The following is a 26,458-nucleotide window of genomic DNA, read 5'->3' as shown; positions in this document are numbered from 1 at the left end:
AGTCAGTTTAAATAAAGTATATTTGTGTTAACATTTAAGTATTGCAAGTTTGGGTAACAATCTGAATTTTCATTTCAATGAATAAACAGCGCAGACAACACCTCTACACCTTACTCATGATTTCTCTTAACATTGGGACAGGAGTGGTTGGAACTTGCATTCCTTTTTTGAAAAAGTAACTCAGATATTTTGTTGTAAATTTAAAATTAATGTGTTACTTTACTAGTTACTAAAAAAAAGTAATCTGATTAGTTAACTCACGTTACGTGTCAACTCTGCTGACACACGTAGTGGAAAACTGAATATAATTTTTTTCCTCAATGAAGAGTCTTGCATTATTAAGTTTTCTTTCTCTTAGTTTATTCTCTACGGCCAGGAGAGCTCTTAGTAGAGAATCTATCAGCTCATGCACAATATTTAGATTCTTACTTGCATTTAAACAAGACACAAAGAAGCTATTTCTCATTGGTTCACTTGTTATTTTTCCTTTCTTTCTTAACAGTTCTTGTTTTTAACTTTTCTGTTGACCCTTTTCTGTGATCCAACCTTTTTTTTACAGTCTATGAATGTTAAATCTTTAAAAAATATAATTATGATAATTAATTATTTTCCACACACACTATTACAGATCATATTTGACTTCTGAGGAGACAGGTACCAACTCAACTGCTTTTAAATTTCTCCATACACTGCTCTTTTTTATTTAAAAAAAAATCTGCTGCTACCATAAAGAGAAATGGAAAATTCACCAAGAAAATCCAATTATGATGTACAGGCTACAAAGTAGGTGATGTGTGCCATTCAATTAAAATTCCAGCGGTTGAATTCATTAAAATATGATTTCAGATCATGATACATTCAATATGGTTTTATTCAACCAACTATGATTCAATTAAAACAGTTGTTTAGCTTGGAAATTAAATTATGAAATGTTGCTCTATGAGTGCAAATGCATAAAAATATATCTATTAGATTCTCAGATTTCTTATTCTTCTCCATATTGTAATATAAAGGCATAGATAGAAAGGGAGAGATAGAGAACACATTTACATCCAGTTTATTTATTTTAATCAAAAGTAATGGGAAATGATGACAATTTATTACATTTATTTAAACCGCTTATAGAAAGTATTTTAGCACTAGACCAAATGATGTGTCGTCTTATGGATAACCAGCATAGACTGTGGAAAAAAAAAGATAACCAGTGCTGAAGCCAACCTACCTTGCTAGAGGTTTGGCCTGCTTGCGGAGCGAGCACCATTTCGACCAATGAGAGGCCAATAAAATGTATCGTCGGAGACCCGAATGAACCAATGACTGTAAACAACAAATTGATTGACATCATCATTGACCAATCGGATGGCTCTAAATAGACGTCAAATCTCCTTTGTCGTTCTCAGCAGACGCCATCTTAGCCAGCGGGTAACAGAAGGTGGTTGCAGGTTAGGGAGGCATACGTTCGTAGTAAATACATTTTCCAGAAAGGAAATATATATTTTTTGTGCAGATATAAAACAACAGAGAAGCTCCTGACGCCCAGAAATGGCAACGGGAGCCAACGCAACCCCGCTGGGGAAGCTGCACCCGAGTATCGGCGCTAAGCGAGGCTTTGAGTCCGGCCCCGGCGCGGGGTTAATGGCACCGCCCGTGCCTGCGGTTTCTTTCCCGCTGCAGACCTTCCAACAACCGCAATTAACAGCCCCAGGTTTTCCCCAGTTCCCCGTAGCTGTGAGTTCTGCGCTCTCAAACCCAGTCGGAGTAGTACTGCCGGCTCAGACGGGAAGTGGAGGTAAACAGCGTGGACAGGCCTGAGACACTTTCAGGGCCAACGGCCTGTTCCATAGTTGTGGTTTTATTTATTGGGCTCTTTAGTCTTTGATTTCTTGTTTTGTCAATGGAATTGTCTAATAAAAAGCTTTAGACTGTGCAGTGCATGAACCTCTAGTGTAGGTCATGTAATAGACTTTATGTGAGTTCCCAAAATCAATTGTACATGTTGAACTCTGTAAAGCCTAACAGATGAAAAGCGGTTTATTAAACCTTTAGACAAAATAAGTTTCCATGCATGTCTTGTTTTGTGTATTATTTGATACACCAGACTTTTATTCAGAGGCCTAATCTGAGCAAAATATGCATTTTGGATCATTGATGGATTATTTATATGCCAAAAAGAATTCTAATAGGTTTTAATGTAAGTCAGGGAGATCTTTATAACAATATAGCAGACTACATAAAATACTTGTCACTTTGTATCTCTCAATAACGTCTTAAGATATATGTAAACCTGACAATTACATTTTTGTACTTAAATTAACTTTCATGATTTCACAGCAAATAGACACATGGTTGACATTTTTTGAATTACCGAGGCCTTTTACTTGCTAAGTATGAATGATCAATCAAAAGGCAGAAGGCATACAGTAGATTGTGTACAATAGTTTTTTGCAGAAATGTTTAGATTTGATCATTTAGAGGCCTAAGAAATTTACAAATCAAATATGATACTGTAGGTTTATATGGACTGCAATGACACCCATATAACATTCTCTGTTAGATTTTTGCCAGAAGAAGCAGAGGAAAAGGAGTCGTTGGAGCAGCGAGACGCCGGATCAGAAGACCGTCATCCCGGGCATGCCCACCGTGATCCCTCCCGGGCTGACTCGGGACCAGGAACGAGCTTATATAGGTGAGCATCTAAATTTACTGTTGTTCTAATGTGTGTCTTGAGTCAAATAGTTTAAGTTGCAGAACATTGTGTTTGTGAATTGGGGTGGGAATTCTGTCTACACCTAGACAACTCACTTTTTTGTCCCAAAAATTGTTTTATTATTTCCTCACAATTTGCACATCACATGCAGGATGTAATTGCTGAATTTCATTGGTCTGACTTCTTTGTTGACATAATTGATGTCTATTAATGGGATAACCATTTGGTTTTTTGCTAACCCTCGATCTGAAAGTCGCAGTGCAAAATGGCCATCTCTATATGTCTCATATGTATTAGAGATGGTCTTCTCAAAGAAGTCGATCCATCGAAATTCAGCACTTTGCCCATGTTCACTAGAATGTACTAACTCCATCGATGTGCAATGTGAGGACGTTTTATTTGTCTAGGAAGCACTGAGGTATTTGTAGTACTGTCAATGTTTGCTTACCATCCGATGTCCATTAGCAAGAACCCACAGTGTTTTTCTGATGTGGCTGCTTGCTGTGAACTGTCTCCAGCTGCAGGACTCCATCACTGCTCATGTTTACTATGCAAAATGTCTTTAAATCCAATTTGACTGCAAAGCAATGCAGGTCCAACACTGAATTGCGAAAGTCATCTCCATACCCTGTGTCTGAAAGCAGTGTGTAGTAAATTGCTTTCTCATTGCTGTCAGGCACTTGTTTTGCAATGGCATGTGATGATGTGGTGGTTTCAATGATAATGTGACCTACATCTCCTTAACTAGTCCTCTATTGATAACTGACACCTCATGTCCTTTACCTACCATCAACCTGCACCATTCAACGTGTGACCTGTGGGGTCTGATTCTCTTAAGCATGTCATGGATAAATGCATGTGAAAACCCATTAAATGCTTCCATGAGTGATACAGGTCAGTTTTTGGGTTTGTACAGGCTGATTTGGTTGCCGTGGCTTGAGGCCTAGTTAAATCTAGTCTTTTGCATGAAAAACAAAAAAACATCAACTAAAGGCAGGTCTGGTTGGCTAATCAGTTCTAAATATTAGATCTCAGTTGTCCTAACTGATTAGTGTTAAGTGAACCAAAAAACTTGTGTTGAATGTTATTGAAGTTGGTTAAGGGTCACTAACACCCAGTATGTTAATTTTTTTTTTTTCTTTATAGAGTAATAATGTTTCTTTTAAGTTACACTGGTGTTATTCTCTAAACTTAATTTCAATCATTTTGAGGATGCAGTTGCTCAAGCCACTTAGCCAATATGATTTTTGATTTCTTCAAACCCAACTCCCCCACCCCTGACAGGCCTTCATGTTTTTGCCACCTTTTTAGCTCACTTGATATGAAAATAGTATGTGAACTAATATTTTAAGTGTATGGTTGAAATGTGAATTTTAGTGGTTTCACGTCTCAAAGTTGGTGGCATGAAATCGAAAGCCTGTTGCAATTAACCTTTTTCTGAAATGGTTATTTACTGAAATCCCCCCCCAGGTTTCTGAATCTTAATTTAGGCAAACCTTGATATTTGATTTTCTAAATGTTTGGGGAAATATGTATGGGCTTATTTCAAGCTCAAACAAGGTTGTTTTCTAAAATTCCTGTCGGGGTTGCAGTATTTCAGAAAATGTGTTGCAGAGAATCAAAAGTCTTCAGTTGACTGATTCTTAGTGAACTGACAATTACCATGGTAAAAAATGTTTTTCCTTGTTTAACCGTAGTCACATTGAGTTTTACAGTGTACTGTTTCTGCTTTTGTGGGGTTTTTTTGTTGTTAACCACATTTCTCTCCATCCTTGTTTTTTTCTTTCCTAACCTGATTTCTTCCAGTCCAACTGCAGATTGAAGACCTGACACGTAAACTGCGTACAGGAGACCTGGGAATCCCTGTTAACCCTGAGGACAGGTCGGAATAACGATTTAAACCCAACAACAGTAACATTTTCTTTACCTTTTTAATGCGCCATTTTATTGTGAGGCCAGATCGTAAGTGTACTAATGTGTATGTAAGGGTAAGAAATAAGTCCAAATGCCTTTGTCTAAAATTACCTCATATCTTTGCCTTCTAGTTAAAGAGTTTAGAAAATGTTTTGATTGTAATGAAATTGGTTTTGTTACATGTCTAAACATTCTAGTGTTTGAAATGCTTAGTTGAATTTTAGATAAATGTTTGGATCTGTTCTGTACACAGAGGCAAAGAAATGACTAAAGGCTATCATGGTAGGATATTGTCATAAGAAAGGTCAGATTTTTTCATTCAGTTAGTGTTCCCAGGTAACTAGCCAGTGTTATACCCTGAAATTTGAAGTTACTTTATATCTTATGACAGTGAGGACTAACTGTTGATAATACATAGCACCCAACTTTACCAAAACATAATGTGCAGTCATATAAACAATGCTAATCTTGATCGTCTTTAAGTAAATCTTATTTTATTCTGAACTGTTTTTTTTGTTGTTGTAAGTATTCGGTTTGATTGCATGCATGTTTATTTTCTGTGAAACGTATGTATTTTAAAGGCTTGTGTAGAATTTATTATCCCAGTGTAGCCCTATTTCCTCTAGTCTAAGATAGTAGGTTTGTTTAATCCACTATTTAAGCCATTTAAAGGAATTTTGTTTTTCATTCGATTATATTGCATTTTAAATGCCCCATCTTTCTCACCTCCGAAATGCAGTTAATGAACACAACCGTGTCCTTAAATCTAAAAATCTGAATGGTTGATTAATTGGATGGTCAATAATGGTTTTCCATAATGGGGATAGCACCATTTTGTCCAGGAACTTCCACAGTATTACAGATTTCCGCACTGGAAGACCACTCGGAGGAGACTCCTCTGACCTTTTCTTTCTGGAATAACCATAACCTTAACACTTTGATCACTTTGGCCACTCATAGAATTCATAAGCATCCAACATAGCAGGAAATGTCATGTTTCTGACGTGAGAGTGTCTTTTTAGTAGCCACACCCCTTGCTCTCTGAACAGCCTTAGGTTCTCCGGCAGAATCTTAATCCGACGTTTTTACACCGCCAACTCTAAAAAGGTTCTTCTTAAAGGTCTATCCACTCCAGGATTTAGGATCGATCGCTCATCAACTTCCAGCTCGCAAAACAAAGCTGGGGGGTGCTTCAGGTTGTCAGCGCTGGAGATATCAGTCCCAAAGAAAACCAGCAGAAAATTCTTCCCTCTTTTTTCCCCCCACTTTTCTCCTCTTCGGGTTGCCTATCATGAACCTGTCACGTTTGTGTGGCTGTTTTGTTTGAGGGCTGTTGAAGGTTAATATTTAATCCCAATTTATTTCTCTAACCCAAATTCCCCCTCGTAACTTTTTTCAAGCACAGAGCCTCATTGTGCAGGTTAACAGGTTTTCATCACCGTCCAAGGGGAAGGTAACCGTTTGAATGTCCGGGCGTGTGAAGGTTTAGATCAGCGTTGAAGAACAGAAGCTCTTCAAGTGTGTTGGTTGCCCCATTTGTCTCAGATATTTGTCCTATTTTTCATCCCCCAAATAATATTGAGACAGACACGTTTTATTAATGTTCAAAAATTTAGTGGGCTCCTTGATACAAAGTTTTGTCGCCCTTTAAAAAAAAAAAGCTTTACTTAGCTTCAAGCTCTTTAATCTGAAGTTTTTTCCCCTTTCTAAATGGTTCAATATAAGTTTTCCAGTGGCCACTTTTATTTCGCTCTCGTCTCATTAGAATGTGAGCACTCCGGGGCATCCCATGCACTTTTTTTTTTTTTTATGACCACAGAACAAGTCAAACCATGTCAGTTAAGAGTAGGCAAGCCATTGAATGTTTAACTGTTGAGGGTGTTAGTACTGTGTTATGATTTTGACTGTGCTGCATCTTTCTGTTGTTCTTTCCTTTTTACAGATCTCCATCTCCTGAGCCCATCTACAACAGTGAGGGCAAGAGGCTTAACACGCGTGAATATCGTACACGCAAGAAGCTGGAGGAAGAGAGACATTCTCTCATCACAGAGATGGTGGGGCTGAACCCTGAATTCAAACCCCCTGCTGACTACAAGTATGGCTTATACAAATTCTTTTCTTTTCTCTCTGGTTCTACGGTGTCTGATATTTACTTGTTTTTCTTCTTACTCAGACCACCAGCTACTCGGGTTAGTGATAAGGTGATGATTCCTCAGGATGAATATCCAGAGATCAACTTTGTTGGGCTTTTGATTGGTCCACGGTAAGCTGCATGATTTTAAACTCAATGTTTGCTGAATCCGTAGTCTCTACTTAAACTAACTTGGTCTATTGCTTGTTTCTCCAGTGGAAACACTCTGAAGAACATTGAGAAGGAGTGCTGTGCTAAAATCATGATTCGTGGTAAAGGTTCAGTGAAGGAAGGGAAGGTGGGCCGTAAGGATGGACAGATGCTTCCAGGAGAAGATGAACCTCTTCATGCACTGGTCACTGCTAACACCATGGAGAATGTGAAGAAAGCTGTAGAGCAGGTGAGTCTTCTTCAGACATTCTTGCACCTGGAATTCGAAAACGCATTAGAAATCAGTTTAATGAAAAAGCATAGCTATCGGCTTCAACAATCATTCTATTGCATGTTTCTAAGTGCTTTCTTTTTGTCCACAGATCCGTAATATCCTCAAGCAGGGCATTGAGACCCCTGAGGACCAGAATGATCTAAGAAAGATGCAACTGAGGGAGCTGGCACGACTCAATGGCACTCTGAGAGAGGATGATAACAGGTGGGAGACTGCACACAGACTTCTTGACCCTTTTCTCAGAGCAACAGGGCGAGTAAATGTTGTAGATGTATTTTATACTCATCAATGTGTACTTTTTTCTTTTAGGATCTTGCGCCCATGGCAGAGCACAGAGCCTCGCAGCATCACAAACACAACTGTCTGTACAAAGTGTGGAGGAGCAGGTCACATCTCATCAGACTGCAAGTTTACCAGGCAAGCCCATCAGTGATCAGCAATTATTTATTATATTAAAAAATAAATCCCCTCCAAGAAGTTTAGCACCTTCTGGTTATGTCAAGTAAAGTTCAGACTTAGGGTTAATTTTATTTCTCTTCCCTGCAGTTCCTTTGCTCCCCGGCCAGGCGAACCACCCCAGTCTGCTCAGGATAAGGCCCGTATGGATAAAGAGTACTTGTCTCTCATGGCAGAATTAGGAGAGGCTCCAGTCCCTTCTTCCGGTGGTGGCCACAATCCTCCCACTAGTGGATCTCGTTCATCAGGACCCAACAACAACCAACAACCACCAGTAAGACCAAAGACATCGACAATTCTTCATGATATGCACACATACATTACTGTTCTAATGTTAGTTTTTTTGTATTGTAGATATAGTCACCAAGGGCTGCATTGATTTGATCAAAAATACAGTAAAAAAAAAATCCAATATTATTCGATATATTTTAAAAGGTAGTTTATTCCTGTAATTGCAAAGCTGAATTTTCAGCAACATTACTCCTGTCTTCATTGTCACATGATCCTTCAGAAGTCATTCTAATATGCTTGATTTGATGCTCAAGAAACATTTCATATCAATGCTCAACAACCAGTTGTTGGAAACGGTGATATATTTTTTTCAGGGTTCTTTGATGAATTGAAAATTCAAGAGAAAAGGATTTGTTTTAAATAGTTTGTTGTCTCTACTCTTACTTTTGATCAATTTAATGCATCCTTGCTGAATATAACTATTACTTTTTCACAAAAACTCATATCTCTCTCTCTCAAACACCTTTCAGAATCGTCCTCCTTGGATGAATTCAGGCCCTACCGATAACAGGAATTTCCACAGCATGCACCAGGGTCCTAGTGGCCCTCATAACTTCCCTCCACCAATGCCAAACATGGGCGTCCCTCCTATGCCACCAAACCCCAATGGAATGCCACCACCCTGGATGCAGCCGCCCCCTCCCCCAATGGGCCAAGGCCCAGCACCACCCGGACACCACATGAGTGAGTATAGCCCGTGATGTTTAGACTTTCAGTCGTGCAATTCTTGCTTAATGAAGTGTATTAAAACATTTCCCTGGAAAGATGGAAGTATATAATTATCTTTATCAGAGGACAAAAGCTTCTGTTTATATCCAAGCTTATTTGACCACAAAACTCCCAACTGACATCTGTGTTTGGTAATATTGAAGTATGCTTGCTTTCATACTTGGATACTTAGTTTTCCAGAAAGCTCATTGTTTTACTCCCTTGCCTGGTGATCAGGTTTATTGCCGCCACCCATGAGTATGATGCCCCCACCTCCACCTCCCCCCAACAACCAACCACCACCTCCACCATCAGGACCTCTGCCACCATGGCAACAGCAGGCCCCTCCCCCACCACCCACCAGCAGCATGGCAACCAGTGCTCCACTGCCATGGCAACAGAGTAAGTGTATTACAGTAGTACACATTTGATATCAATAAAGGTTTTCCTTTAGTCACTGATTTACTACTTTTTTTTTTTTGCCGCTTTCCCAGATACAACCACCACATCCACTTCTGCCACTGGAAACCTGCCACCCTGGCAACAGCCTCAGCAGACGGCCACCTCAGCCGCTCAGCCCCCTCCGCCCATGGGTACCCCTTCTATGGTCCCGCCTCCACCTGGGGTCCAACCCCCACTTCCTCCTGGTGCCCCCCCGCCGCCTCCACCCCCTCCACCTGGCTCAGCAGGCATGATGTATGCACCCCCTCCCCCACCCCCACCCATGGACCCTAACTTTGTGACCATGATGGGGATTCCCGGTATGCCACCGTACGGGATGCCTCCTGCACCTCCACCCCCTCCGCCCCAGAGTTAAAGGCTCAATTTAGTCTCTGTGGCCCTGTGACCATGCGGTGATGCCTAAAATATATACAAAGATACATCACAGGACTATACCTTGTTCTGTTCATTTAACAGCTTGATGTGATTAGTTGCTAAAGGTTTATTTTTTTCTATTGATTGGTCTCGGTTCAAACTTCAAAATCGAGCTAGAGAGAGTGTGAGAGACGGTGTGATTTATTTGTAAATTTGCTTCAATTGTTAATGATTTTTAACTGTAGTATTTGAACTGTTAGGATAATATTTGTTCAAAATGATGTTGTGCAAGGAATGTGTGTTTGGTTTTTGTTTCTGCCAGCCTGCTATTTCATGTTTCATTTCAAACCGTCTCCAGCAAGTAAAAATGACATCTGCTTACGATTCAGTTAGCAACATTCCAACAGGTGTATAAACAACTAGTGTATTACACTCTTAACCAACTGTGCATTTGTTGCTGCATAGTATAAAAAGACATTTATGTCTTCAAGATGTTGTAGATGATTGGCTTACTCTATTAGGTGGTCTGTATAGCCTAATTTTTGTGCTCACCTTGTACCCCCACCCCTCCCAAAATTGTTTTTATTTAAAAGAACTTTTCATTAATGCCTTCCACCAAATGTATTTCAATATTTTTGTAATGAAGCATTCAACTAAATAAAAGTTGGCATGGTGTCGAATTGTTGGTGTCAATCTTTCACATCTGTTTTGTTAAAGCTGCAGTCCGCAGTTTTTCCTCTGTCGCCATCTCTGTTTGAAATCGGCAATTGCAGTTATTAGCGGAATTATCAACTTTACGTGAGTTGTACTTCGACACGGCACAGCGCGGGTTACACACAAAGTTTGAGGAGACTGTGAGGCTGTCAGTCACCGGCATTCGCAATCACAGATTATTCTTTTTGGAAGTATGACCAACAAGAATTTTCACCAGAAAATGTCATCTGAACAAGTAAGAAACATCCACTTTTGTTCTGCTTCTGACATTGCAGTAAATCACGCTGATTAAATCTAACAATCGTGTATCATATCACGCAAAACCGTGCAAATTACTTTGTTCTCAAATTGTTAATGTTCAACATCAGCATTGCGTGACTGCATTTAATGCCCTTCCGATATGTATCCTTGTTTTCGCATGGGTCCTGTTGCTGTCTCTCTTTTTTTTTCTTTTTTTTTTTTAACCACTCTGAAGTCCGAAACGAAGTCTTTTGCATTTTACAACGGGTAAATCTGTCATTCGTATTTCACAATTGTCTTCTGGGAACTATTATTCGATTTTCTTCTTAGTTTGTAATTGCTTTTTTAATCTATTTTTATTTAAATGTGTTTTATTATTTCTTAAACACCTGTTATGATTATTTTATGCTTTAAACAAATATTTTTTAATTTAAAGTACTTTAAATTTCCATTGTGTATGAAATGTGCTATATAAATAAACTTGCCTTGCCTACATTTATTGTGGCCCGCCCAGCCTGTAAATATATAGTAGTCATGTATATTGCCTATATAGAGAGAGAGTGTGCCCGCCGCCAATGAGCGCGCTTGACCCTGAAGCATCAGCTGGAGATCACGGTGACGCGCGTCACAACCATAGACTGTAAAGAAAAAAAACAGTCGCAACACACGCAGCAGGCATCACGTAGTCTCGTAGACTAATATTCCTGGTGCACGAAACCCACTATTACAAGATGTCCAAGCCATTGACGGACCAAGAGAAGAGGAAGCAAATTTCCGTGCGAGGTCTCGCCGGGGTTGAAAACGTCTCGGACCTCAAGACCAATTTTAATCGCCATCTGCACTTTACTTTGGTTAAGGACCGTAATGTTGCAACGAAGCGCGACTACTACTTCGCATTGGCGCACACCGTGCGCGACCATTTGGTGGGAAGATGGATCCGGACGCAGCAGCATTACTACGAGAAAGACCCGAAAGTAAGAAACTCGAATGCCGCAGTTTCATCCTACAGATCGGGGCCGCACGTACACCACTGACAGGAGGGAGGAGGGGTCGGATCACACATTAGGGGACATTATGTTGCGCAGTAGAGTAGCAACATTGCAAAATGTAAAAAGAAACATTTCTATCACTGTTGGAGGTTTAATATTGACGTATTTGTATTGCACCAGGAAATGACGTTTAATGCTAATGTTTCAGCAGATGGTAGGGCTTTTTTTAATAATTACATAATCTCTCTCCATGACTGATGTCAGGAGCGCCTTCAATTCAATGCTCGCAGAATGTATGGAGAGCTTTTCTATGTGCCATTGACAAGTATCAACAGGTCTAATTATTTTTGAATCGTTGAGTGCGAGTTATTTACGGTATATATGTGCACATTCTTGTATATATTTAAACAAGTAGCAACAATCTAAAAACCCAATTTCTGTAATGCCTATTCGAAACATCTTTTAGATTACAACGCTGAACCGCTGAATATAAGTTACTCATTCCAGACGAAAACCTTATTTATTGGTTTTTTTTAAACATAATTTTAGACTTTACACGTTTAAATTACAATTTAAAAATCTCCCATCGATATACAATGTTGTTGTCATCACAATGTCATTATAATTGATGCGTATAGCCTACCTCATTGGGATTTCTTTTCTTTCTTGTGCTCATTTGCATACATAATTGTGATTGGTCCTTTCTATCTTACAACGTTCAGTCTGTCGTCCAGTCCTAAAACCTGAAAGGGGAAGGCTGGTTGTCACAAGGAGGCTAGTCAATCATTTTAGCCCTCATTAGCAACTTAGTTGGCTAATGTCTACCACAGACATTATTTTACTCATAAATCCAAAACTGTAATTTTGCTGGGAAAGGAACGCATAAGTAATCACAAAACCGAAGCTTACCCAATTCCTACAGGAAATTGAAATTATGTTTTCAAAAAAAAATTGATAGTCTAAAATAAAAAAATAAAAAATACTTCAAGTAAAAAAATTATTGAAGGGTAGGAAACTGTTGTATTTGGAATTTGTGTCATCTTTATCTGGGTGGCTGGCATCCTGACAGAGTATTTAACCTTAAACGCTGACAGCTAATGCTGCTATTTTTAGCAGCATTTTAGACATAGCACACAAACATTCTTCTTTCCTAACCTTTGTTATCATTTATAGCCAAGAGACTGAAATATTACAAGCTAGCTTTTGTTTACTAGCAAATCCTCCATGGTAGCTGTGTCATTGGGCAACCTTCAACGATTGAATGTTTTGCGTTGGCGGTCAATGAGGTCTCAAGACATGGAATACAGATTAGGCTTGTGTTGCGCACCTGTCACAATATTATTTGTCACTATTATTTGTCTGCTCAGCAGGGGCTTTTATGGCTCCTACTTCACTGTTGCTCTAAATGGCTCTCAGCTGTTGGTGTTAAGTATTAAAACATGATTTTTTACTTTTAATTATCTTGTCTTTACCTTTTTTTCCCTTTCTTCTTCTTTGTCCCGACTTGTAGCGTGTGTACTATCTTTCTCTGGAATTCTACATGGGTCGGACCCTTCAAAACACCATGGTAAACTTAGCTTTGGAGAATGCTTGTGACGAGGCCATCTATCAGGTGAGAGGAGATATGTACAACTGAACACTGCAAAAAGCAAATAGTTCTGCTGGGATGAGATGACATATTTTTGTAGGCCAACCCTGAAGTTAGCATCACCTTGCAAGTTCCCTTGTCAAAAACCCAGTAGGATTTTTGGGATTATTGCTGAAAATAAGCTCTATGACTAACAAAAGTTTGATTCTTACATGTTTTGTTCATCATGATAATCTTCACAAATGAACACAACTTTAATGCATTCTAGATAAATTCTGAACTTTTATGAATTCTGAAGCCTAAATACAAGTACAAATCTAAACGTAGGCTATAAATGAATTACACCACGGTCGCATGACTTCAACGTCACCATCTCTAAGCTACAGGGCTGCCAACTTTTGAGTTCAGCTTAGAGTGAGATTTTGGGGGGCGGGGCTTGGGTTATGGGGGGAGGGGCTTATTGAGGGGCGTGGCTTGGTGTGGGGAAAAATACAAACACAAAATCCTTGCATTAGCAGAAGTGTATTAAGTATATATTGATTGTCAAAGTATTTGGTATCTGTACAGAATTTCTTGGGAGATTTACATTACATTTAATTTTACATTTAACATTTTAATTGACATTCTGTTCTTAGAAAACAATAATTAACATTAACTACTATGTCCATATTTGTCATCTGGAAATGCTTTTGTACTGTTTTTATGATAAAGTTATGTAAATATAATTTATGTAAAATAACTGCTCAGTGCTGCAAAACAAACAACTCTGCTATTGCTAACTTAATTCTATATAAACTATATAACAGGCCTATTACCAGCCTAAACTGGATGGAGACAAGGAGCGCCCTGTAACTCACTGACCTGCCTGCGTTCACTATTCACACGGTGCAGATGGCAGGGAGAACGGCTGACTACACAGTTTATGGGAATAAATTGTGTATTTCCCTCACAATTGTCACAAAAAACTCACACTGTCTGTCTGGTCTCCAGAGCCGGTCCGAGCCTTTTGGGGGCCCTAAGCAGAATTTGATTTGGGGGCCCCCTCCCACTACGCGGAGTCCCCTGTGCTTGACGATTATTGACACAAATGTCACGCAATAATGATACATTATGAATGAATACAGTAAGGTTATGTATTAATACAAAATAAATAGGCCTACTTAATAAAAAATAGATGCCTACTTAAATAAAAAAGTTTTAACTTTTACTTTACTCTTTTACTAACTCTTTAAAAACTTCTTAAAACAAACTGTCACAAAACATATAAAATAAATGATTTGCTAAAATAATGACAAAACTGAGAAATCAGAAATTTAATAAGAGCAAGGGTTCAACAATGACAATTATTGTTGAAAACTGTAAAAATATTATTATTTCTCAACTGTCTCAATACAGTGTAACTGTCCACTGGGTTGTGTTGCGAAAGACACGCAAGCTCGCTTAATCACCTCTCTGCCGTCGTGCGCGGTTAGGAGCGCGCCGTTAAGAGCTCAACACATCTGTCTCGCATGCACGCTCGCTCGCTATAGATTACAGGATATTTTAACTAATTTGCGGTAAAACTAGTCGATCACGAATGGCTCAACTGGTAGATCTATAGATAAACTTATCTTTCAGGCATTTGACCGACCGGGTTGACACTTCAGCGTGAGAAATCGGGGGTGTGGCGTGAGAGCGTGAGAATTGGCTCAATTGCGTGAGTCTCACGGTGAATGCGTGAGAGTTGGCAGCCCTGAAGCTAAACATTTTCTCTGATAGATTGAGTTGGAAAGAGCACAATTTAAAACACAACGAGGCTGTGAAACGGACTAGTGTGTAGATGAGTTTACCTGTTCGACATGATGACACTTAACCTTTGTAATTCCATTTAGCCACTTATTAGCAGTTGTCTTTTTAAAGGGGACATATTGGGTCCCCGGTGCATCTACCAACCCAGAAAACATGAAAAGTGGCAACCCAGTAACTTTGTTTTGGTAAGCCTTTCTCTGTGTTTTAAATCCGATTTTCGCAGGGAGATTTCGCTCCCGTTCTGTCCTAGGAAGGGGATCTTATTATAATATAACCGCCCCTCAATCTGCACGTTTCCACCCACGGCGGCGCCATTTGGTTTTCACAAGCGACAACAGTGTAACCTTTTTTTTTTTTTTGCAGTTCTAACACAATGGCAAAAGTTCCAGCAAAGCATGCAAACTGTTCTGTCATTGGTTGCACAGACGAGCACTGAAGACTATTTGACCAAAAAATGTCACAGCTGTCTGTCTGTGTCAACTTGTGTAAAGGTTAAACATCACATCACATGCAAGTCGATGAATTAATGTAACTCCACAACAACTACATAAATGTATATATTTATACATAAACGTATGCACTAACCATTCAGAAACATCCATGTGCGTCTAAAAGTTGCAACCTCTTCCTGAGTCTTTCCGTAAGGCTGCACTCGCTACTGGTTATTTGTGAGATTTTGGATGAGTGAGATTCACGTGTTTTGTTATTGCCGGAGTATCCGAAGCTCGTGTAAAGGATTGCTCTCTTCTGAACGGGGACGGGGAGCAGCAGCTCATTTGCATTTAAAGGGGTCATCGGATGCCCATTTTCCACAAGTTGGTATGATTCTTTAGGGTCTTCGTGTAAAGTTTGTAACATACTTTGGGTAAAATTCCTCAATGGTTGTGTAAAACAACACCCTTTTTAGCTCCTCAAAAACAGCTCTGTTCACAGCGACCCGTTTCGGTGCATGTCTCTTTAAATGATAATGAGCAACTGCTCACCCCATCCCTCTCTGCCATGGAGCATGTCGACCAAGGGGGTAATCCATCAACCGGAAACTGAAGCCTCTCTGGGCGCCGCCATTGTAGCTGACTATCACCTGCTGTTAGCATTCCATTGACTCCCATTCATTTTGGCGTCACTTTGACAGCGAATAACTTTACATCGGAGATGTCCAAAGACTCCATTTGTCCATTATTTATTTCTAAAGAAACACGACAATGTATAAAAGGCTCCATTACTGTGTATCTTACGTTATGGCCGATTTAGAAGCCGTTTTTGTAAATTTAGGCTAACGACTGCGTCATAACCCTGCGACTCTCTGGCGCACACAAGAGAAATGACTGTACAGACAGGATGAGCTCGCGGGCAATCGGGGGGCCGTGGAGGCATAAAGTCAAGGGACAGGCCCATTTATGGAGAGTCATAAAGTTGCTCCTGCTGCGAGCTCATGAACAGCTAATACTCACGATCTCCGGCTCTGTGAGATTCGGAAGGGAATGATTCAGATTTCGGCTGGCGCAGCTACTAGGTTGCTCACGTCACATCTCCGTCGTCAAGCTCAGTTTGAGCATGCGCAGTACGCTTGGCTATCAGGAAGTGAGTGCTTCTAAAGGGCTTCAGTTTTCTCCGTTGAAATCTATGGGGTCGCTGTGTCCATTTCTTTTACTGTCTATGATGTCGACACAAGACACAAAGTGCTGCCATGGCAACCTGCCTCGCTGAAAGTATACAAATGGCTGAGGGAGGAAATATGCTAATACGGGACAGTCCGTCAGTGGTCGTGGGTGGAGCATGAGCAATATTGCTCAGAAAATCCAAACTGCTTGATTATTGAGCGTGTTTAGGCTTTTTGAGGATTAAAAAAATAGGAGTGAATGGATTTTTTTCATTGTATGGTGGTTGTGTCCACACACTGCAAAGACACATTTATATGCAAACACCATATAAAAGTGAATTTTGCATCCGATGACCCCTTTAAAGGGACACACAAAAACGGCATGTTGTTGCTCACACCCAAAAAAGGGCAAATTTAACAAGCTATAATAAATTATCTTGGGGGGGTATTTTGAGCTGTAATTTCACAGACACATTCTAGGGACACCATAGATTTATATTACATCTTGTGGAAAGGTAAATATGTCACCTTTAAAGACAATCTGTGTGAGTGGCCAGCTGGGCTCTACATAACAACATTGGCTCAACCAGTGGTGTGTATGGGGTGGGACTATATTCATTTGTCCAAATAGAGGAGATCTATAATACCTGGGGACCATTATCTGTTATTATTCCATTAACCTCAATACTTTACCTTTAAAAAATCATTTTGTATAAAGAAAAGAAGCCATTAACAGTAATTATCATCATCAGTGATAGTATAATCATAAATATATAAAATAGAGATCTGGTGCTGTATGTACTGTAATACTGCTCATCTTGGAATAGCTGCCCCTGGTCCTTTAATCCTATTCATTAGAATATGAAAGGCAAATCATTCTATATCAGCACTGCTATGCTGAGAATGACTATAAAGATATGTTGATGAAAGATGAAACCATGCAACAGGGCATGTTTTGTACTCTTGAGAAGTTATACACCGGATTTGGTCCTGCCTGGCTCTCATGTGCTGTTTCTTCTCAGTTGGGTCTGGATATGGAGGAGCTGCAGGACATGGAGGAGGATGCTGGCCTGGGCAACGGAGGCCTTGGTCGATTGGCAGGTGAACTCAGTCTCTTTAAATGCACTGATCACAAGATTAATGGAGGCTTGCACTGTCGAGTTGGTGCTTTGATTCACTTTAATTTCTATTCCTCTTCAGCTTGCTTCCTGGACTCCATGGCAACCTTGGGCCTGGCAGCGTATGGATATGGAATCCGTTATGAGTTTGGAATCTTTAATCAGAAAATCGTGAAGGGCTGGCAGGTAAAACAAACTTGCAACAATATCTCAATTAAATGTATTTCTCTTCCTTTGATTAATTTGGATCTCGGTAAACAACTGACATCATCTGACAGGTGGAGGAGGCGGATGATTGGCTGCGCTATGGAAACCCTTGGGAAAAAGCCCGGCCTGAATACATGCGTCCTGTGCATTTCTATGGTCGGGTGGAGCACCACCCTGATGGAGTGAAATGGGTGGACACACAGGTGAGAGCATAGAAACCATGTATCTGCATTTAATTGGTATGGAAATGCCATTTTTCATATTGTAAAATACAATTTTTCTAGTACATTACTATTCAAAAGTTTGGAGTCAGTAAGAGTTTTGCTTTTAAAGGAAATTAATGCTTTTATTCAGCAAGGACAGATGGTTTAAAAGTGACAGTAAGGACATAATGTTACAAAATATAAAGCATAATGTTAAATGCTGTTGGTGAGCATAAAATCTTACAGCCCCCAAACGTTTGAACAGAGTGTACATCAAGAAGTTCAGTAGAGCTAAAGCAGAACGGCCAATATGCAACGCAAGACTCAGATGAATTGTGTCATTTTTACAGATGTATCTCCATGTTTTCCTATTAAATCTGTTCCTGTTTGTCTCACCAGGTGATCCTTGCTCTCCCTTATGACACACCTGTCCCAGGATACAGAAACAACATTGTTAACACAATGAGGCTCTGGTCTGCCAAAGCTCCATGTGAATTCCATCTCAAAGACTGTGAGTTCTCTTCAATCAATGATCATCAGACATTTGAACCAACCATAAGCTTTATCATTCATTTATTATTATGAAAATAACTTGTAATATTATTTATAAAATCAACTCTGATCTATTCCATTTGTGTCCATATACACAACTGTTCAAAGGTTTGTGGTCAGTAAGATTTTTTCATGTTTAAAAAAAAAAAAAGGTACAACAAAAACAGTAATATTGTAAAATACTATTAAAATTTACAAATAAAAAATAATCACTTCTTTTTTAATATACAGATAGTTGTGTTGCTTAATATTTTTATGGAAACTGTGATACATTTTTTCAGGATTCTTTGATGTCTAAAAGCACAGCATTTATTTAAAAAATATATTATATAATATATAAATATATAAAAAATATATATTATAAAATATATAAATACATTATAAATGTCTTTACTTTCACTTCTGATCAATTTAATGCATCCCTGCTGAATGAAAGTATGAATTTATTTCGACAAAATTTGACTGACCCCAAACTATTGAATGGGTATACTGTATCTTTGAGCCTTATATCTTATGACTGACTTTCTGTCTTCCTGAACAGTTAATGTTGGTGGTTACATCCAGGCCGTTCTGGATAAGAATCTTGCTGAGAACATCTCTCGTGTGCTTTACCCTAACGACAACGTGAGTGCAACTCAAGTGGTTCATATAAAGAAACAAATCTCATGACTCTTGGAGCCTAAATGTAAACGAATGCTCCTGTTTGTGTATGTCAGTTCTTTGAGGGGAAAGAGTTGCGTCTGAAGCAGGAGTATTTTGTGGTGGCTGCGACTCTCCAAGACATCATCCGCAGGTTCAAAGCTTCCAAGTTTGGCTCAATTGAGGAAGTGCGCATGGATCTGACCACACTGCCAGATAAGGTGGGACATCCCTGGAGCACTTTGTTTTATGTTAAGATGCTGGGATGTAGAGAACATTCATCACAATTCACATTGTATCTGGTGTCATTTATTCATATTAATGAGACTGAGCAATAAAACTTAATGCATTGGGATAAACATAGTTGGTTTCACATTTAAAAACTACTACAGAGATTCTTTGCTTTTTCTGTGTCGTTCAGGTTGCTATACAGCTGAATGACACTCATCCTGCAATGGCCATCCCTGAACTGATGAGAATACTGTTGGATGACGAGAAACTGATGTGGGACACGGTGAGTGAGAAATTCACATCTTCTCCTTTAACATGCTTAAAAAAGGATTTGCAGTCAAACTGTAGGACTATTCAGTTAATTGATAAAAGGGTAATACAGGGACATAAATACGTTTTTTTTCTTTTTTTGTTAACATTTCTAAATGCATTAGCTATCATGAACGAATGTTGAGCAATATATAAATATATTTTAAAGCATTTATTAATCTTACTTAATGGTAGATAGTAAAAATAGTTCACAGTGCATTAATGTCAACAAATACAACTTTTGATTAAAAATGTATTAGCAAATGTTGAAATTAACATCGACTAACATTAATAAATGTTGTACACTCTTAGAAATAAAGGTTCTTTATTGCCATTTATGGTTCCGTGAAGAACCTCTAACATCCATGTAACCTTTTCATTGCACAAAAGGTTTTTCAACATTGAAAAAGGTAATTTAGAAGAAAAAATGGTTCTTTCTGCTCACTGAACATTTTTTTGAGGAACCAAAAATTGTTCTTCTATGGCATTGCTGCGAAAACCCTCTTTTGGAACCTTGATTTTAAAGAGTGTTGAAGTATTTCATTATTAGTTCTTGTTAACCAATGTAGTTAACTAATGTTAACAAATTACCCCTTATTTTAAAGTGTTACCATACATAAAGTTTAAATTTGTTGATTTCTAGAATGAAAATTTGCCCATGTAGACCAACACCATAATGTTGTACTCCTCTACCTCTACCTCTTCTAATTTCTCTTTCTCTCTCACTCTCCTGTGACTTTCTTTCATTCTCTTTTTCTTTTCAGGCATGGGACATAACTGTGCGTACTTGTGCATATACTAACCACACTGTTTTACCAGAAGCTCTGGAACGCTGGCCCGTTGACCTGTTCCAAAACCTTCTGCCCCGTCACCTAGAGATCATCTACGAGATTAACCGACGTCACCTGGAGGTCTGGGAACTGACATTATGTTCATGGAACATTGCATTTTAATTTTATTGTAGATAAAAAAATAAATGTTTTTTGAAGGGGTTGGGAGATCTGTAACTCACTGCATTGGGAATGTAGGACTGTGTTGACTCCAAATAAGGAGTAAATTGTGCTGTGTGAGGTTATTTAAACAACCTCCTCTGCTCTGCATGACTCAACATCCAGGAAATCTCAGATGAAGAAAAGTAACTTCCCATGTACATTTCACTCTGTTTTGACCTTACATTTTCTTTCCTGTTTCTTAGCGGATTTCTGCGCTCTACCCTGGTGATTATGAGCGTATGAGACGCATGTCTCTCATTGAGGAGGGAGGTCAGAAGAAGATCAACATGGCTCATCTCTGCATCGTTGGCTCTCATGCAGTCAATGGCGTGGCACAAATCCACTCCGACATTATTAAAGACACTGTGTATGTCTTCTAACTTTTTTTAAATATTAGAATATATAGTAGCCCCAAAAAGTATCTGGACACTTAAGCCACATTTAAAAATATATAATATTGTAAAAAATTTGGGTTTTTAATTTTTTATCAATGACATTTTTAATGTTTTTATATAAAAAATACAATAGAAACAGTAATATTATTTGGGAAATATTATTACAATTCAAATCAACTGTTTTCTATTTAATATATTTTATTGTAATTTATTATTGTGATGGCAAAGCTGAATTTTCAGCATCATTACTCCAGTGTCACATTCAGAAATCATTCTAATATGCTGATTTACTGCTCAGGAAACATGTCTTATTATTATCAATGAATACAGTTGTGCTGCTTAATATTTTTGTGGAAACATGCTATTTTTTAGGGTTTTTTAATTAATAGAAAGTTAAAAATAACTGCATTTATTTTAAATAGTAATTTAAAGTTTTAAATGCCTTTACTGTCACTTTTTATCAATTTAATGCATCCATGCTGAAAAAAGCATTAATTTCTTTCAAATAAAGCCTAAACTTTGTACGGTAGTGTATAAACTAAGTAGCATTTATTTTAAAGAAAGATAGCACAAGCATTGTTCAGTGCAATGACATTCATAGACTTGCAAATTCAACAATATGTAATTCCAAATAGTTTATTTCACAATTTTTTGTCCCTCTTTATGACTTAATCACATTGCCTCAGAATTAGCCCTGGTGAATAACTCACAGATGTTTACGGCTAAAAAACAGTTGGATCTAATTTGGTGGGGTTGATTCTGTTTACAGTTTTAAGGACTTCTATGAAGTGGACCCAGAGAAGTTTCAGAACAAGACCAATGGTATCACACCTCGTCGCTGGCTTGTCATGTGTAACCCTGGACTGGCTGAGGTTATCGCTGAGGTGAGGAACATTGCTGATAAGAAAAAAAAGCTATCATTACATGTGTAAACACTAGTGAGGAACATACAAAAAGTACTATAACCTTCGGAAATACATTTGACCGAAAATCCCTATCTTATGTTAATCGCTAGAGAATTGGAGAGGACTACATTCGTGACCTATGCCAGCTGAAGAAACTCTTGAAGTTTGTGGATGATGACGCTTTAATTCGAGACATTGCCAAAGTCAAACAGGTGAGACAGAATCCACTTTCAAAGTGAACTTTAGTGCAATAATCATAATTTGTATGAGAAGGATGAACATTACATGGCATATCTATTGCCTTGCTGTTTTCAGGAGAATAAAATGAAATTTGCAGCGCTTCTAGAGGAACAATATAAGGTGAAGATTAACCCAAACTCCATGTTTGATGTCCACGTGAAGAGGATCCATGAATACAAAAGGCAGCTGTTGAACTGTCTGCACATCATCACCCTCTACAACCGTAAGTTTCTCTTGAAACAGCTAAATATTTCTCTTTTTACAAGTTTCGAAACAAACTAATGCATATCTCTAGCATGCTACTGGAAAGTTTGGAACATTAATTGCATAACATAATCTTGCCTTAATCCAAGCCCTAGCTGTTTGTGAAACTGGGCCTTGGTGTAGGATTTTTTAAAACAATTTTCTCTCAGAAATTGCTTATAAATTTCACAAATAATTACAAAGAAACTGCAAGTAACATTAAATTAAACATGATATTTTGAAGTGGAAAGACCGAAAGAGTATTTTCCTGTAAAACGTACTCCAATAATCTTTACTTTATTTACAACTTTGTTTTACAGTGTACTTAACTTGACTATTTTGTCTGATCAGGCATCAAGAAGGAGCCTAACAAGGCCTGGACTCCAAGGACAATTATGATTGGAGGAAAGGTGAGAATGATCACTTCACTGACCAGTCAGATCTGTTCTACTGAAATCTGAATGCTAATTGGTTAAATCATGCATCTTCAAGGCCGCCCCCGGGTATCACACAGCTAAGATGATCATCAAACTGATCACGGCAATTGGAGAAGTGGTAAATAATGATAGTGTGGTGGGAGATCGTCTGAAAGTCATCTTCCTTGAGAACTACAAGGTCACCCTGGCTGAGAAAGGTATCATGCAAACTTACTAACAGATTTTAATATTGGATCAGCTTCTTGTCTTATTTATTTACTCACACCTCTCGCTCTGCTTACTTCTTTCTGTCGTTTTACAGTCATCCCTGCGGCTGACCTGTCCGAGCAGATCTCCACAGCAGGAACAGAAGCTTCTGGAACAGGCAACATGAAGTTCATGCTGAATGGAGCTCTGACCATCGGCACCATGGATGGGGCTAACGTGGAGATGGCTGAAGAGGCGGGAGAGGAGAACCTCTTCATCTTCGGCATGAGAGTGAAGGATGTGGAAGCTTTGGATAAGAAAGGGTGACGACATAAGCTTCAATGAACAATATTTCTGAGTAGCATTAGTCTAGATTTTTTAGTGTATTCATTCATTAATGTTTACAAAAAGTGTATCCATTGACATTTATTTTATGAAAACGTCATCCACATAGACAGATGTAGTCATTAGCAAAATAAGGAAGAAATTAAAATGATAAAGAGTTGTTCAGTTTTTGTACTAAAGGAAAGGTTACACATGAGGGTATTAGATACAGTCTTGTTTAACTTAACTGAAGCTTGTTTATTTCCAGATACGATGCCATGGAGTATTATAACCGCATTCCAGAACTGAAACAAGCTATGGATCAGATTTCTAAAGGATTCTTCAGCCCTGCAGAGCCTGACCAGTTTCAAGACATTGTCAAGATGCTGATGCACCATGACAGGTAAGAAAAACCAAAACTCATAGTTGTGATTTAATAATAACCATAATAATTTAACACTCTTTCGCATACAGTCACTGTTTAATAGTGATCATATAAATTACATTTTGGTTGTGATTGCAGGTTCAAGGTGTTTGCTGACTATGAAGACTACATTAAAAGTCAGGAGAAAGTCAGCGCCTTGTATAAGGTTTGTATTAAAACAATATGATATTGTATGACGCCACTAATGTTTCAGTGTTTTTCAGGAAGTTGAGTCAGTAATATTTTACTTTTATTCAGTAAGAATCATAGATATCTATATAAAGGCTAGATGTCTTACGGCGGAGTCTCTATCGTCATCACCGGCGGCCATCTTGTCACAGGCAGGCTTTCTGCCGGACTCTGTGGTATCTGATGTAAGATGAGTGATCAGCACGAACACAAATACTCTTATCTCGTTGAAATCTTGACGGATTTACAAACGGTTTGGTTTCTTACTAACGTTAACGTGGCTATAATTCTGGATGATTATTTATTTATACACTTATTATTCATAAGTATGCAGTGTCATAACTACATCTCTGACGTTTATAGCAAACCAAACCGTTTGAAAATCGGTAGAAAATTGAGCAAGTTATGGTTATTTAAAAAGTACATGCACCATTAAAACACAATGTTATGAGTGAGCGAGCTGCCTGTGACAAGATGGCCGCCAGGTGCGGACGTAGACCTCCATTGGCCAGCCGCGCGGACGAGATATCCAGCCTTTATATAGATATTAATGGTAAGAATGCATTCAATTGATTAAGAGTAACAGTAAACATATAATGTTACAAAATTTCTATTTCAAATAAATGCTGTTCTTTTAAACTTTCTATTCATCAAAAAATCCTGAAAAACATGATGAAAGACAGAAATGTTTCTTGAGCAGCAAAACAGAATATTAGAATGATTTCTGATGGATCATGTGAGACTGAAGACTGGAGCAATGATGCTGAAAATTCAGCTTTGATCACAGGAATAAATTACACTTTACTGTATAATCAAATAGAAAACAGCTATTTTAAATTGTAATAATATTTCACAATATTACCGTTTTCAGTGTATTTAATATAGATAGATAGATAGATAGATAGATCAATGCAGCCTTGATTAACATAAGATACTTTTTTTTTTTTTCAAAAACAGCCCACAAACTTTTGAACGGTAGTGTATGTGAACAAGATGAGCGATTAATACTTTTGGTCTATTTTACCTAAATTTCAAATGTGTATATGTGCTACCATTTTTATTTTGTTTTATTAGGAGTATACTAGCATGTCATTTTACATTCATGATAGCTGTTCCATCAGTTTATTTGGAAATATGTGATACGATTCACTTGAAATGTATAGATGGAAATAGTACTTAACATTCATTGTTCTTCAAAGGCTTTACACAACAGAAACACAACAATGCTGGAACTGACTCGAAGCTTGTTCCTCTTCCTAATTCTCAAACAGAATACTAAAGAATGGACCAAGATGGTCATCCACAACATTGCTGGTTGTGGCAAATTCTCCAGTGACCGCACCATCGGCCAGTACGCCCGTGAGATCTGGGGCATGGAGCCTAGTCTGGAGAAGATCGCAGCCCCAGATGACCCCCGCTAAGTCCTTCCACAATATCAAAATCTTCCAATGTTGTAGCTGTTCTCACATTCAATTTATTTAACATTGTGAAGATGTATAAAGGCGAGATGTTACTCCATCTTGTCGTCAGACAGCCAGAATGCCTCACACAATTTCTCTGCATCCCTGCTCCAGCAACGAGCTGTCAGCGCATCTAGTTTTGTGGCATGTTTAAATACAGCATATGTTGGTGTAAGAATGTTAGTTTTCCTGTGAAGTATTATAAAAAGGTGTGATGTATTTGTCTATCCACGTCAGCAGAATAGCACAGCCTCATCCAGGAGAACCAAACGTACACTGTGAGGTCAAAGCATAGCAAAAACTTGTCTGTATTTTGCCACATTTCACAGCATGATGGTGACTGTTATGGAAACAATTTGAGAAACCACCTTAATGTGGTCTTTTTTGTGTTTTGTGGCAAAATGACAATTTTAGGCTGTTTTAGTTTCCGACAGGCAGTTATTACATACGCAGTTTGGGCTTTTATGACTGTAATTGTACCATATTCAATGTAAAATTCCTGCTGGACATGTCCGTCACGCACTCTGACTGCTTGAAACTACCTGCCTTAACCATAATATGAGTGTTGTTTGTGTATGTTTAGGTGTAAATCTCTGCCTGTCTCTCATTGGCCTGTTGGTGCTCATGATGTGTTCTTCCACCCGCAGAGCTCCTCACTTTAGCACTTTAGTCATGATCTGTCAATTTTGTCCTGGAGAAGCATTGTACTGTAGCTCTTTCCACATATACTGTTGTAACTCTGTTTTTCACACCACACAAAATAAGACCTGCAGGAATGATGAGGCCCTGTATGAAACTTTGCTTTGAGTCCAGTGAAACTATAATATAGCACTAGAGTGTGATTCTCCATACATGCCAGGCTGCGTTCAAGAGCCTGAACTGTATTTACTCAGATATATTATGATAGACTTCTATTCTTAGAATAGGAAACAAAGATGTAACAAGGATGTACTGTGCATTGCTTTTGGATTTGCTGGAAGCTAGCAGACAATACTACAAATCGACAATTAAACTAGA

General features: G+C 38.5%; 2 protein-coding genes across 3 annotated transcripts; both read left to right on the top strand.

Moving 5' to 3' along the window:
* The first annotated feature begins 1,388 nt into the window (after nucleotides 1–1,388).
* On the top strand, nucleotides 1,389–10,148 carry sf1 (splicing factor 1). 2 transcript variants are annotated; one of them, XM_056239541.1, is made up of 12 exons: nucleotides 1,389–1,789; nucleotides 2,555–2,686; nucleotides 4,514–4,589; nucleotides 6,564–6,716; nucleotides 6,795–6,884; nucleotides 6,969–7,152; nucleotides 7,286–7,401; nucleotides 7,507–7,614; nucleotides 7,744–7,927; nucleotides 8,415–8,628; nucleotides 8,890–9,054; nucleotides 9,147–10,148. In XM_056239541.1, exons 1-12 carry the CDS (start codon nucleotides 1,543–1,545, stop codon nucleotides 9,467–9,469), a joined length of 1,992 nt encoding a protein of 663 aa, XP_056095516.1. In that variant the 5' UTR covers nucleotides 1,389–1,542; the 3' UTR covers nucleotides 9,470–10,148. The 2 variants fall into 2 exon arrangements, with proteins under 2 accessions (XP_056095516.1, XP_056095517.1); XM_056239542.1 differs by lacking the exons at nucleotides 1,389–1,789; nucleotides 4,514–4,589 and having other exon boundaries at nucleotides 2,563–2,686.
* A 1,005-nt stretch (nucleotides 10,149–11,153) lies between these two features.
* Nucleotides 11,154–25,488, top strand: pygmb (phosphorylase, glycogen, muscle b). The gene is made up of 20 exons (XM_056239593.1): nucleotides 11,154–11,396; nucleotides 12,922–13,023; nucleotides 17,410–17,488; nucleotides 17,588–17,691; nucleotides 17,784–17,915; nucleotides 18,315–18,426; nucleotides 19,009–19,091; nucleotides 19,184–19,327; nucleotides 19,528–19,620; nucleotides 20,411–20,557; nucleotides 20,842–21,005; nucleotides 21,803–21,917; nucleotides 22,049–22,150; nucleotides 22,254–22,401; nucleotides 22,773–22,831; nucleotides 22,914–23,055; nucleotides 23,160–23,367; nucleotides 23,637–23,771; nucleotides 23,892–23,958; nucleotides 25,253–25,488. The coding sequence occupies exons 1-20, from the start codon at nucleotides 11,154–11,156 to the stop codon at nucleotides 25,400–25,402; spliced, it is 2,529 nt and encodes an 842-aa protein (XP_056095568.1). The 3' UTR covers nucleotides 25,403–25,488.
* Nucleotides 25,489–26,458: the final 970 nt, after the last annotated feature.

Source organism: Rhinichthys klamathensis, unplaced genomic scaffold, assembly GCF_029890125.1.
Source record: "Rhinichthys klamathensis goyatoka isolate OS25496 unplaced genomic scaffold, OSU_Roscu_1.1 h1tg000567l_1, whole genome shotgun sequence".
NCBI classification, from domain to species: domain Eukaryota; kingdom Metazoa; phylum Chordata; class Actinopteri; order Cypriniformes; family Leuciscidae; genus Rhinichthys; species Rhinichthys klamathensis.
This window is presented reverse-complemented; position numbering and strand designations above follow the sequence as displayed.

Excerpts from the sequence above, each read along its gene's own strand:
- pygmb (XM_056239593.1), top strand. The coding sequence starts at position 11,154 with ATGTCCAAGCCATTGACGGACCAAGAGAAGAGGAAGCAAATTTCCGTG. Across the intron at positions 17,692-17,783 it reads AAATCGTGAAGGGCTGGCAG|GTGGAGGAGGCGGATGATTG; the intron begins GTAAAACAAACT and ends ATCATCTGACAG. Across the intron at positions 23,959-25,252 it reads AAGTCAGCGCCTTGTATAAG|AATACTAAAGAATGGACCAA; the intron begins GTTTGTATTAAA and ends ATTCTCAAACAG.
- sf1 (XM_056239541.1), top strand. The coding sequence starts at position 1,543 with ATGGCAACGGGAGCCAACGCAACCCCGCTGGGGAAGCTGCACCCGAGT. Across the intron at positions 2,687-4,513 it reads CCAGGAACGAGCTTATATAG|TCCAACTGCAGATTGAAGAC; the intron begins GTGAGCATCTAA and ends GATTTCTTCCAG. Across the intron at positions 7,928-8,414 it reads ACAACAACCAACAACCACCA|AATCGTCCTCCTTGGATGAA; the intron begins GTAAGACCAAAG and ends AACACCTTTCAG.